This window comes from Python bivittatus, unplaced genomic scaffold (genome assembly GCF_059951505.1).
Source record: "Python bivittatus isolate LINGU-HERP-01145 unplaced genomic scaffold, Pbiv_v1 ctg000090_np1212, whole genome shotgun sequence".
NCBI lineage: Eukaryota > Metazoa > Chordata > Lepidosauria > Squamata > Pythonidae > Python > Python bivittatus.
The window spans coordinates 2,262,048-2,275,736 of NW_028277046.1; the positions used below are offsets into that span (position 1 = coordinate 2,262,048).

The 13,689-nt window shown below is 44.3% G+C and overlaps 1 protein-coding gene across 1 annotated transcript in view; it reads left to right on the forward strand.

Annotated features, from left to right (window-relative positions):
* The window catches only part of CFAP74 (cilia and flagella associated protein 74), a 46,807-nt gene extending 33,472 nt beyond the window's left edge, over positions 1-13,335 (forward strand). Inside the window, exons 27-40 of the mRNA XM_025177758.2 lie at positions 1,420-1,696; positions 2,316-2,450; positions 3,039-3,175; positions 3,686-3,820; positions 5,220-5,329; positions 6,132-6,187; positions 6,958-7,077; positions 7,178-7,333; positions 8,854-8,980; positions 9,539-9,693; positions 10,106-10,241; positions 10,806-10,933; positions 12,685-12,819; positions 12,950-13,335. Coding sequence (XP_025033526.1) covers positions 1,420-1,696; positions 2,316-2,450; positions 3,039-3,175; positions 3,686-3,820; positions 5,220-5,329; positions 6,132-6,187; positions 6,958-7,077; positions 7,178-7,333; positions 8,854-8,980; positions 9,539-9,693; positions 10,106-10,241; positions 10,806-10,933; positions 12,685-12,819; positions 12,950-13,048 — 1,906 coding nt within the window. The 3' untranslated portion in view covers positions 13,049-13,335. The remainder of the gene's footprint in view (positions 1-1,419; positions 1,697-2,315; positions 2,451-3,038; positions 3,176-3,685; positions 3,821-5,219; positions 5,330-6,131; positions 6,188-6,957; positions 7,078-7,177; positions 7,334-8,853; positions 8,981-9,538; positions 9,694-10,105; positions 10,242-10,805; positions 10,934-12,684; positions 12,820-12,949) is intronic.
* Positions 13,336-13,689: the final 354 nt, after the last annotated feature.

Consider the following 13,689-nt stretch of genomic DNA (forward strand, 5'->3'; position numbering starts at 1 on the left):
TGGGGGTTGGCTAGATGACCCCTAGGATCCTTTCCAGCCCTTCCACTCTATGATCATTCGTTTGAATATGATGCAAACACAGCACTTACATTTGTTAACCTGGGCTCAGAGCATTTGAAGACACCGACCTGACTACCAACCGGTTTCAGCTTTTCAGTGGCTCGAATCTCACATTGTGCCAAGCTACTATTATTTATCTATTTTATTGGCAAACAGCTCTTCCTTCCCCCCAAAGCCCAGAGTGTTATACAAACAGGAGTAAACAGTTCAGGACACCGTTCAACAATAAAAACGGTTTCCCGTAGAACATGACAATCGAACCCATGCAACTAAAACATAATAACGTGCTTTGATTCTGTTGGCTTGCCGTGAGGTTGAAATGGGAGTCAGGGCATAAACCGCATTTGTTTTAAGATGCTAAGTCCCAGTTTGAAACCGTAATTTGGTGATTACAACTATGGTTTAAGCTGTAAACTTCAGAATCATGTCCAAATAGGGATCTGTGTTTCATTTATTTACGGATAATTCCTGGTTTGTTTTTACACAACCCATCCGAGCCACTAATCACTCTCCAGACAAGGAAGACAAAAACGGTGTTAAAAACATGGCAAAACAAGCCGAGAACAGGCCAAACAAGTGCCAATTACTGTCATCGTTTACAAAAGTGATGCTGTCTGGTTCAAGCGATCATGTTTAAAACAAAACAGGATTATGAAGAACGTTTGCCAGCTAGAGGGGCCCAAGCCCTGTGTATTCCAGGCCTATACATGAGCACCGAAACCACACTTAACAGTCTTAGCTAACCAAGGACGCTCTAGGGGGTTCAACTACAGTTCCCATTGTCATTAGCTGTGTTTGGGTGGGAGTGCTGGGAGCTGTAGTCCAACTTCACCAGAAAGCACTACATTAGCAAGACTGGACTAGACTTAAAGCTGGGCTCGCATCAGTGAAGTAACCTATTTTCTAGGTTTTTATAAGAGGTTGAACCATAATCCAAAGCAAAAGGTTAGGTTTGCCTAATGCACTAAAGCCAAATAAAGCAAGTTTAAAAAGTAAGACATTTAGCACGCAAATGCACCTGCTGGATAATTCTTTGACTTGTTAACGTGTTTTGCATGAATCCATCCAACGCTTAGGAGGTTTGCTGCTGTTTATGTAACGATATTACTGGATCATCACGCTGGGATTACATTTTCTTAGCCTCCGTATGAGTTTTTTTCCTTTAAAAGCAGCATGCAGACCTCTCGTTTAAATCTCATGACAACCCTGTGCCACGCAGATGCCACAAAGCAGTGGGAATTTCCTCCTTATTTGCAGGAGGAGGTGACAAACTGCCAAGTTGTCCCACAGCTTCTTATCAAATCAGGCAAAGAGTCCGATGGGGACCCTGAGACATTTCAGTCATGTTTCCAATTTTAGGGAGTTCAAGCTGTCGTGCAAGGCTGTTGGCGTCCACCCGCCCCTTGTGCTTTCTCACTCCTTCGTCCAGTTTCCTGCCACGGCTCTGGACGATGTGTCGGCCGCTACACTCTTCATTATCAACCCTCACGAAAGGATCAGCCACTTCACTCACTCCATGCCGAGAATCGGTGAGGGAGAAATTGCTCCTGTCGGACCCACTTCCTTCCAATTCCTCGTGCCTGAAGACTCTCCCATCATAATCATTCCATGTGTGGGGACTGTCCTGCCCGGGAAGGTAAACTCTGAACTGTTTAAATAAAATTATCACTAAAGTTGCCACCACCATCCTCCAGCCAGTGCTAGGAACTTTTTCCTTTTGACAGCGATTCCTGGAGGTGGATCCGTAATTTGAAAACTGGATGCCATGTCTGAAGGGCCTTTGCCACCAAGAGCCTCGGGGCAGCCTAAAAATTAGCAAATGGATTCCTTCCCTCTTAATTTGACTTTTAAAAATCTTGAAAAGACAGCTGCACTGAAACCCCGTTTTTGTTTTTTTATTCTTGAAATAAGGTTTCCGGCCCCTTACTGTCTATCCACCATCTACTTCTCGACCTACTGTTCTCTGCCCAATCCTTTATATTCCCTGGGTGGATTAAAAAATTATCCCAAATAATGAAATGATAAGCTACCATTAATATGCAGCCCAGGAAAAGTCCACCTCCCCCAGCATGGCAGCAGAGTTTCTGTTCTTCTTTCCAACTTGTAATATAGAGAATGGGCAATTTTCATGGGCTGCAGTCATTTCATTTGCAGCCTGATTTCTGGATCACCAGCTTCATGACCTCAGTCATTTCTGCTTTCTGTGAGATGCTTTCTCTTTTTTTCTTTCTCTTCTGGCCGCTTCTGATGTCCAGAAGTGCTTGCTCGATGTCTCCTTCCACCCAGTGCTGTCCGATCAATTGATCAGGCAAGAGGCGGTTAATATACTGTGCCAAAACGCTGAGATGAAAGCTCAGATGGAGAAAAAGGCCCGAGAACTGGAAATACAGGTAAACAGAAGAGTGATCCTGACCACCTCCTGTTAGTTCTTTGTGGCCAAAGAAACGTATCGCAGGGCCACAACCTGGAGAAGCAGGTTGCAAAGATGCAGACACCCCCCCCTTAGCTGGTGGGGATCAGGGGAGCTGAACTTTTAAACAACGGAAGAGCAGCATCAGGCTGAGGAAGGGGACTTTGTGCAAAGATTAGAGACTAGCAATTCATCACAGTAGTCATCAAGTGGAAGTAATAGAGTCCAGTGTTGTAATTAAGTGAGTCACAGGATGGCCTGGATGGATGGATGGATGGATGGATGGATGGATGGATGGATGGATGGATGGGAAGGAAGGAAGGAAGGAAGGAAGGAAGGAAGGAAGGAAGGAAGGAAGGAAGGAAGGAAGGAAGGAAGGAAGGAAGGAAGGAAGGAAAGAAGCTTTTCTAATCCAGGCTGAAAAAACCTGGTGGCCCCAGTCTCTCAGATTCATCTCCAGGAGCAAGACTAGGATTCAAGGGAACGTCCAGAGCTCCTGTGGTCTGTTTTGCTTGCTGCTGTTCGGACAGAAGGTTTTGACTTTCCCATCTGTTTTGCTTGGTGGCAGAGGAGGAAGGAGGAGGCCATGTTGGGACGGAAAGATGGGAAGAGGATGAACAGCATCTCCTTCCTGGCTGAACTCTCGAAGGACAAGTACACCTCAAAGCCCTTCGAAGTGCCCAACCCAGAAGACATCTCTACAGAGTGAGGATGCAAAAATCACTTTCTGTTCCTGGCCAATGCTCAGCCTCCGTGGCTACAATTTTGCTCTACTTTAGGGGTGCAAGTCCAAGATGCTCCCCTTCCATATCACTTCCTCCTCTTATTTGGCCACAAGGGAGGCTGGCTCACTACGGATCGCCCTTCTTAATGTGTATCTTCCTGCTTTCTCCATTCTTTTCCCTTTTCATTAAAAGAATTTATTTTCAAAGGAGAGAAACACGTTTGGCAAAATTCTTGGGAGGGATTGGATGCAAAAGAAGGGAAGCCAAACTGTCTCATGGTTCTGGCCATCTCCCCTTCCCCTTCCCCTACCACTGGTATTTAGAGATACGCTGCCCCTGAACATGGAAGTTTGACAGCAGCTGTAGCTGGGAACTTTTGAGGGAAGCCCACTCCGCTAAAGATTTCTTTTGACGCCAGGGAGCTGCGTGTGCTAGATCAGTCTGCTTTGGGGGTGATCAAATTTTTGTTTCTTTGTTCTCCTACCTCTAGCTCTGAAGAGTACATTGCTGCCCACTTATCCTTAGTTCGCAGTTTCACCAACCGTTTCGATAAATACATCATACCCTGCCTTGTCGCGAGTGGAGACATCGATGAGAAGAGGGGGACTGAAAATATGAGCTTCAGGTACACCGTTTGCAGAAACCGGAGACCCACAGCGTGCCAAGGGGTGCTTCTCCCCTGTGCTAGCATGGGGGGGGGTGTTGCGTGTGTGTGAATGCTGCTTTGGCTACATCCATAGCTGCTAAAGTCTCCCTCTTGCTTGCGATGGACACTATTTAATTTGCATCCACATGCAATTAAAGGCTAGGCTTGCTTTACTGTGATTTAAACCGATAGCCTGGTTTAAATTACAGGCATAGATTTAGTAGGAGTGAAATGGGAACTGGAGCAAGGGCACTCAGAATTTATTTTGGCGTGGCTTCATTTCGCAGCAACATCTTGCTGCTTTCTGGTTGGCTAAAATATGTAGAAATCACCCACTTGGAATATGTGATACCACCAGTTAACCCTTCTCACTCCCCTGAACTTCAGCTAATGTCACTAACATTTATTTTAGGTACTGTATTTATCTGAAAAAAATCACATTTTCTTTTCCCAATAATTTTACCCTTAAAGTAAAATGAACTTAATTTTGTTAGAAGTTAACTGCATTCCATTAACGGTAGTTTATATAGAAGTAGTCATGATTTATTAACTCTTAGAATGATAAATTTCAGGATATATGTTGTTATTGTTAGATTTTCAAAAGCAACCATTTTCTGTATCTTCCGTCTTTCTTTCTTTCTTTCTTTCTTTCTTTCTTTCTTTCTTTCTTTCTTTCTTTCTTTCTTTCTTTCTTTCTTTCTTGTCTATCTATCTATCTATCTATCTATCTATCTATCTATCTATCTTTTTTAAAGAGAGAAAAGAACATAATTCAGAGAAGCTATTCTCAATTAACTTTAAGATCAGTGTGCATTTTGGGGGAAATTAAACATTCCTACTTTGCAGGGCTGGTGTTAGGAATATTGATAGTAACTTATTTATGAAATATCTAGTTTTCTGGATCCTATGCAGAATTTAAGAATACAGCTCCCTTATTGCCTGTAGGCTTCTAGGGAACAAATAATTGTTTAAGGTTAGGAGCCAGAATTCCTGTTTGCAAGTATCCCATTTAATATATTTGACCAAAAAGGAAAAAAATAAGTAGGAATGGAGCAGGAAATCATGCAGTCTCAAGCCGAAAATTATTCAGAAGGTTTCTGAGTGCCAGTAGAGGGGATGGTTGATGCTATGTTACAAACATTCAGATATTTTTCTTTTTTAATTAACAACAAGGACTGGGAATCCAGATTTTCATTGGAATAGCTCCAGAAAAAAAAAAATCTCTGAGTTCAGAATCTTCTCTCGAGCCCAAAGTTTGCCTTTTTAAAAGCTACCTTTGCCGAATAAATAAAGCTTCTGGGGATCATGTGGCGATCATGGCCCACTATGCTTTCTCTGCAGAAAACATGGGGCATTTGTATGCATTTTCCCTCTACAGTCCTTACAATACCTTGTACTTGGAGCTTGACTGCCCGTCCGTCACCCCCGTCGTGGTGGTAACTTCAAATAATGGGAGAACTTTCTTCAACTTCGGGGACATTGCAGTCGGTATGAAATGTTGGCTTTGAATTATCTTTTTTTCCTCTCCTTGGCAGAATTTAATTCATAAACCTCCGCGTTTTCTGGTGGAAATCTACAAATATTCTCAGGGGCCTTATAAGCCTGTATTTTAACAGAGGGTCACAAACAAGGTCTGTTTCTTATTTTGGGGTAGTACAGCAATACAAGGGTTTGTACAGAGCAGGCCAAAGGTGAATGTCCTGTGATTTCTGCCGATTCACCTGTAAATCAGATGATTAATCTTAGCAGGAGCCGGGAGCAGAAACTCCAACATAGAGGCTGGAGCTGCAGTCATGCTAAGCCATGGTTTATTTAACCTTGCTTATTATGAATTGGTTGGCTTCACCCTACAGGTTGAGCCATCAATCATGGTTTACAGATCCCAGTAGCTGGGTTTGCCTGATTGTCTAAGGCAAAATGAAACAAGCCGCATGTTGGCTTAGCATATAGCCTGAATCAGGCCACGCTGATCTCTGTTCTTACTGCAAAAGAACCTGTGATACACAGACACAAACATATATAAAGATAGTTGTGGCTAAGCTGTAATTTGTAGAAACTGTAGGCAACATTGCCAGTGGCGAAGGATGCTTTGAATTGTAGGTTAACAGCATTTCGTGGGCTGCAGGCCTCCCAAAGTAGGTTTGGTGGAACAAGATGCATATGCGCAGTGAGAATTCTGTCTTTAGATTTTATATTTCTCTGGACCGATGTGAAAACGGCTCCTTGATGTTGTCCTCCTTTTAAAATTGTTTTATATTGGCTTTATTACACGGGCTGTCTCATTCCTCAGGGCATAGAATCAAGAAAGAAGTAGAGATCCAGAATATATCCGACGAACACCTAGTGGTATCCTTTAAATTGAACCAGTCCCTGTTGCTTCACCATTTTCCCCACTAGATTACTTTTCTTTTAAAAAAGGAATAATTTGTCTAGCTATTTTTTTTTTTTAACCAGAAAGCTCCTCTCTCAGCGATTTAGAAATACGAATAGTGAGACAAACCCTCACCTGCAGGCTTACAATTGAAAAGTCATAACACGCATGGAAAAGGGGTGGTGAGGGAGGAGGAGAAAGGAAAGATGCATGCTCAGCTTTGAGTTTTTAAAGCTCCAGTTCTCATTAGTATCCATTTGGAAGAAAAAGCTTCAGGGGCCCTGGATGAAAGGGCCATGGAGTAGCTGAGAACTGGAGAATCAGCAGAGGCAATGCCTCTCGATACTTTTTTATTCGTTTTATTTATTATTCAATTTGTAGGCCGCCCATCTCCCCCCACAGGTTACTCTGGATATTCCCTCCAATTTGCTACTCGGTCTCGTAGAGAGTGGTATATTCACAGTCATTCACCCTGACTGAACAAGTTGCTCCCAAGAATCCAGTCTCACTATAATCTATCTATCTATCTATGAGTTCTCAGTCCAAGACCCAATCTTCATTACAAGAGGGTCCAGGAAAATAAACCTGCTTCTGAGCTGAGCTTCCATAGTCCTGGAAGGAAGGGCCTGCATAGGTCATCCGGTACTTCCCCATTGGCAGTGCAAGCTTGTTTGTGTAGTTGGCCCGAGGTTAGGAATAGGGTGTTTTTCTTTGACCTGTGGGTTCTTTGAACTGAATTTTTCAGCTGCGATATTCCCTTCTCGATCCCTTTGGACCCTTCCTGCTGGCAAATCCAATTTGTTCGCTGGGGGAAGGGGAATCCCGGGACCTTGTTCTTACCTTCTGCCCAGAGGAGAGTAAGTCGGTGAGTCTCTTCGTTCCCATGTCACACTGTCACCTGAATGTCCCACACGGTGTCCCCCCGGCCATTTCATCCATTCTTTCCATGAAATGTCTCTTTCTAGTATTTTGAAATCCTGGAAATCCGAACTGAGAAAGCCACCCTGACTCTTACTCTGACGGGCAGGGGAGTGATCACGTCCATTGCGTGCTCGTTGGAAGAAGATGTGCTGAATATGGGATATGTGGTTTCCAAGGAAACCGCCACATCTGTCTTCAAGGTACTCTGCTACCACACTAAGAAAGAGGTTCCCTTTCAAGGAAATCAAAGTATTATCGTATTGCTGTTTCCCGAGCCATCAGTGAGCCCAAATTGGTGGGGGAATTACTGTGATGTTATACAACCTTTATTAGCAGGGAAATACCCCCACTTGGTAAACCAACCTTCAACGAATGGCTAAGAAACTGAATAGAGAAATTCCATTTTGAATTAGGCCCCTTGGGTTACTTAGTGTCTCTAAATGCATCAGTCGCTCTCCAGGTTCACACAGTGTTTGTTTAAGCAACGAATATACCCTCATTGGTTGTCTCTGCTCAAGAGGCTGAGCCACAAACGGTGATTGACAAACTCCAAACCTTATACAACCCATCAAGGCTAAGTGTTACATGGGAAAACCGGTTGCTGTTCCTCCACTACAGTCTCCCTCGAGTCTTCTAGAAAGGGTCATAATGATTCATTTTGCAGGATTCTGGTCGTGGCGGCTGGCAAATATGTATGCCATCGGAAGCTGTGCAGTGCTCTCAAAACATGGCTTTCGGGGTTGTGACTCTGGGAATCATGCTCAGCTCCTGGTATTTTCACGCAGACACCTGTGTTGTTTTCTTGGCAACAGAATGGAAGACGTTTGCCAGTGATGTTTTCCAGGATTTTTTTTTATTATGATTATTAACTTCCCAGTCCTGTGTCTCGGGAATTTTCTGGTAGTTTCCCAGAAAACTACTATTTTTAATTATTATTATTGGTTGCACAGTCAGCCAGATGTTTAGACTGGTTTTGGCATTTTTATCTGCCTATCGAGTCCTTCCCAAGGACCTGGGATAGGCAGATGTTATTATTATTATTATTATTATTAAGATTTATTCTAGCCACCCCACTCTAATCCTACTTAGCTTCTTAAGATACGCCAAAGTCAGCCTGCTGCCCCCATCTGCTGTGATCTAGCAATTCTTGATCAAATAAATTAGTTAATCCTTGGGGGATTTAAAACAAATCCTATCTAAAGTTTGCAGGGTCCTCTTTAAAATCAGGATTGGAAAAAACGACAAGAGACAGGCAGCCTAAATAGTTTCTAAAGACCAATCTAGACAACATGGCAAAATTATCTTGGCAGATTTTGCATAAAAGCAAACAAGCATAAGATTAGAAACAAAATTCATCAAGCAACGTATATTGTTATGACCTGGTAAACTTTCACAGCTTATCTTTTTTATGGTGGCCAGTCTTCCCAGATTAGAGACGGTCCATTTCGGGAACAGAGGTTCGATGAAATGTTTAACATCTAAACCATATTGCTGTTCTGATCCTTGACAGCTAGCAAAGAGCTAGGTTTCTTGATCCCACAAAGGAAGACACGCTGTATTCACAATTCCTTTTCCACTGCTATTTTCTTTCTTTCTGAATCCACAAGGGAAAGGAAAAAGTTTCCACATTTTTTGCCAAAAGCCAACAACGTTTGTACTGTGCTATCTAGAAAAAATGGCCTAAATGAGCGTAATTTTAAGATGACCAATTCTTTTGCAGATCGAGAACATTTCTCCCTTGCCCTTGAAATATTCTATCGTCCTGGATTCTCTTTCCCCGGACAGATATCAAGAGCTGCAGAAGTTTCCCCCATTCCTTAACACACCAAGAGAAACACATATAGTTGGTAAGATAACTGCCCTGTCGTGAGTGCTATTTCATGCTAGATATGGGGGCGACGAACTGTTTGCTGCATTCTGGATGATTATGGTTCATGGTTGAACAAATTCTCCCGAAAGATACACGTTCCAGTTACATGGTAGATCAGGGTAGATTATCTTTTTTATGGCTTTTTGGGGGGATCCCCAAGTGTCATGGTAAAAAACATGGCAGTGCTCATGAATTTTCATCCATCCATCTAAAAACAGAACAAAACTTTGAGAGCCTTGCAAGAGCTTTTAAAAAGTGAAATATGTACCTATACACCAGTTAAATGGGAAGGAGAATAAGGCATTTGTCAGAAGCTAAGAGAGGAATTGATACCGTTTCAACAGCAAATGAATAATGACTAGGATCCCTAATAGGTATCAGTTTGGTTCCCTGATTGGTTGGGTCCTGAGTGTTTTTGCTGGGGCTAAACTGGTTAATATCGAGGTTTTCCTACTTCATTCTTGGGTTTTTCAGTACTGCCGTAGAAAGGGCAGAGTCTATTTCCTACCGCTCTGTTTACCAATTCTTTTCTCAGGTACACAAAACTACAGTGGCCTGAGTGTGTTCAGTATCTTCCCGATGCAAGGTGTCATTGGTCTCGGGAAGTCTCAGGAGTTCACAGTCACCTTCAGTCCTGATCATGAAAGCTTATATTATTCCGACCGCATCCAGATCTTGCTTTTTGATAAGGTGAGGTTGGTTTGGGGTCAGGTGCACAGTCCCTGAGTGCTTAAACAGAGCAGGTGCTTAAACAGAGCAGTGTTCCTGCCTTCCGAGAAGTAATGAAGACTATGCGACATAAAAGGAAAAGTGCACGAAGTGGGCAGAGGAAAACATTCTCATTGGAATCCCCAGACTTTCCAGTTTCAAAATGATGAGACTGGTTTTTCCTAGCCTGACATTCTCCAATTGGGTTGCTCAGAATTTCCCCTTAGATGACCTCCAAGAGGCCCAGGGGCTGAGGAATGAGATGTGTAGGTGGGTTTTCAGGGATTTCTGAACCTCTAGAGGGTCATCCAATCTTGGAAGGGTCATGGGAATGCCACAGGGGGGTTATCGAGAGAGATTTGAGAAACCTCAGGCTGCTTGAAACTCCTTGCAGGAAATTATCCGGGTGATACAGCTGAAAGGGGCAGCAAGGAACCACATCATGTACGTGGAAGGTGGCGAGTCGTTGGACGTGCCCTTTGAGTCGCTGGCGGTGTTGACTTCCATGTCCGAGGAAGCATCCAAAGCAGGTGAGGCAGCCTGAGAGGGCTGAACTCAGCCCTGCTTTGGCTTGGAAGCTTCAGGTGCAAAAGATCGGGGTCTGGCGGGCAGAGGATGGGAAGGAATGCTGAGCTATCCCAAAGAAGTCTGTCCCGAGCTGTCCCATCTTACCTCACAGGGTTGTTGTATTTTGCCTTCAAATGATGATGATGGTAACGATAACAATAGGATCTCGCTGGACAACCAGCTGAATTTCATTTCAAGACGGGAGGTTGTAGAACATCCCCCCACTCCATACCCAAGTGAATAGATTTGGGGGCACAGAGTCAGCTGGATTCACATCTGTTAGCCCTGATGTGCTTTGCTTCCTATTATTTACATGTTGGGCCAAACCAGCCAATGGTGGCTTATTCAGTAAACCATGGCAGAAGCAACAGGGCCATCCCTTCTACTTAAAGGAGGGGAAAGAAATGTTTTAGGTAAACTCCACTCATTTCTTTAATATTTAGTGGGAATCCCAATTACTGGTTGGTTTTTAACCTGACCTGTTCCTTATTCTCCCACCACTGATGCGCAACATTGCATCTCTGCAGAAACTGAGAAAGTCACCAATTCCATCTTGGTCAGCCTGAAGTGTGTACAGTCAGAGACTTTTGTTATCCCAGCGGTGCGGGAGTTGAAAGTCGGAGCCATACGGACCGCTCAGTTCGCATCAAAGAAGGTACAGCCGTCTTGGGGGTGGCAAGCATTTGTCCACCGCTAATCGTGGGGTTCAGGAGAGGACTTGGTCAAAAATAGAACGTGTGATGGAATGGAATTATGAAGGCCAAGCTCAGGGAGATAAACATTTTCTTAGCTCGCCAGAACCACGTGAGAGGAACAAGAGGACGAGACTGGCACCTCCCTGAGGAATTCACACTGTTGTGGCTGGAGGACTTTGGGAGCTGGGGTTTTAGTCTGGGAAGATTCTTGCTAGAGGTTGTAGCTAATAAACATAGCTGGACTGAATTGGCATTGTCTCTTGGAGTTCCTTGGGTTAGTCCTGACATCAATCAAAATGTTTATCTCCCTGAGCTTGGCCTTCATAATTCCATTCCACCACAAGCAGGACTGGGGGGAACCTTCACCGTATTCAGTAGGTGGACTACACTGAAACGATGGGGGGCGGGAATCAGTGAGCTGGTGGCCTGTGTGGGTGGGGTAAGGAAGTGAGAAGGTGTGGTCAAAGCAAAATGGGTGTGGCCAAAGTGAAAGTGGGAACCGTCCCCTGGGCTGCCTGTTTTCTTAAACCTGTTCTGTTTTGTTCCCCCCCTTGATTCTTCCTCTTCCTGACTGCCTCCTCCCCGCTGTTCATCACAACCTTGCGGGGGGCCCTCACCGATGGGGTGCCCATGTTCAGGAAGGAAAGTTAAAATGAATCCAGAGAAACTTTTGTTTCCTTGTGTTCTGACATTTGTGCACTTACCTTCTTGCAACGGAGGGAAGATCCCATGGCAGGCCGGGCCATTGCATTCTGGCTGATTTCCCTTGTTAAAATCTTAGCACGTGCCCTTCCCTAGAGGAACCACAAAAGAAGGAGACAATTGAAGAGACGTTGAACGCCGTCTTTCAGATCTGTTTGGTTGCCTATGCGTGTCTGCGTGGGGTTATCCATCTGTACTACAGATGTTTTTTGGAAACCCCCAGCAAAGTTGCAATGTCAATCCCACATCTCAGTCTCTTCTGAAATATTTGGGGGCAATTGTCAGCGACTTCTAAAAAGAAATCTGCCTTGCAAAAAAATTATGGCTTCCAGACCAACTTACAGGTGTGACTCCCTGGGGGAATCGTAAGAATTTGACCGCTGGAACCCCGAGAATTCTTTGGGAAATTATTGCGTGACCCCCCGCACCAACCCAGAGGGGTTTGGCTTTTAAAATCACGTTCCATCCTGACATCCCAGTTCATCACTTTTTATTTTTTAAGAGCCCCGAGCTGAAGTGATCTGGTTTGGGGGGAAATTGCATTGCCAGGCCTGGAGGTTTTCACCCATCCCACGTTATCGACGTAATGAAATTTTCTTCTTGATTTTCTCCTTTCGGATAAGGAACCGTTTATTACATACAATGTTACTAGAACTTGCCTAGAAGATATTAAAGTTTGCAAATAGATAATTGAGAGTACTGGGCATGGGTAAACTTGCTGAGATTTCCTCCTTTACTCAATTTCTTTTTCACCTTTACTCGCCTTTCCATCTTTTTTGTGGCCTCCCCTGTAGTCTGCGCTCTTTGTACGGACATTAAGAGTTTTCACAGAAATGTTTCAGTGTTTAACTTTATCGTGTTGTGCTAGCAGTCCTCGCTTTCAATCACCTTTTACCCCTTATAAGTTTCAGTGGAACGGGGGTCATTTTTCTTGCTGGTATTTAACGCTGGCCGACTGAGCGAGGGCTTCACGCACTGATCGGATGTTGCAACCCTTGCTTTTCCGCAGAATGTCGAGTTCAGCTGGGAAGGCTTGCAGGCTCTGCAGCTGAAAGGATTCAGCGTAGACCAGGTCAAAGGAATGGTGGAGCGTGGGCAGACCAAATCCATCGTCGTTTCTTGGGTGCCCCCTGCTGGCTCAGATGTAAGTTGACGGGCTTCAAAGCCTATTTGATTCCGTAGCATCCTCGTTCCCCTTAAAGGGAGCAGGGTCTAACCCTCCTAGTCCTTCAGAAGCCCCCAAATTCAGGGCCTCCTCTGTCTCATCCCCGCAGCCCAATCAGCCTATAACCGGATCGGCCACACTGAACGTCAAAGGGGACGTGAAGGAAGTTTACGGCGTTTACTTTATGGGCCGGATCGTGGCCAAATAAACTCACAGCCCAGAGCCTTCCCAGGAGAAGAATCAAGTGGAGGCTGTGAAACTCAGACAGTTCTGAAAAGCCCTCAGAACACTGGAGGTTTTAACCCAGAATAGAATTCTAATTTTATGCATGTATTACTTCTTTTAAGGCTTGGCTTTGGGGCCATACTGTATCTGCTGTACTGTATCTGCTTCTCATAAAACGTTTTTTTCTGAATATGCACACGAGGCTCCAAGCTTGATTGGAAAAATTGCTTTTCTGTTCCTTTTTCTTCCTTGCTGTTGTTGGCAAATAAAACTGGCCTTCCTAGCCTGCTTGAATGTTTCACCTTTTGGGATAAGGATGGATTGAAAGAAGGAGAAATGCTGTCTACGATCGTGCTTGGGTTTGTATGTAATCTGAACTACAGATCATAGAGTGCTTAACTGTGGCTTTTGGGCTCAGCCACCGTGGGCTAAGCACACTCGGCACCATAAACCGTGGGTTTGCAATCCATGTTGGCTTGTTTTCTGCAGGATGCAAAGTCACGTAGCGCAGTAGGTGGGACCAGCCATGTGCTCCAGCCCTTTTAGAAACAATGCTGCGTGTTGCTTTTACAAAAGTTCATCTCTTCAAGTTATTCCCGGCCTTTTGTGGATAGATATCCATCA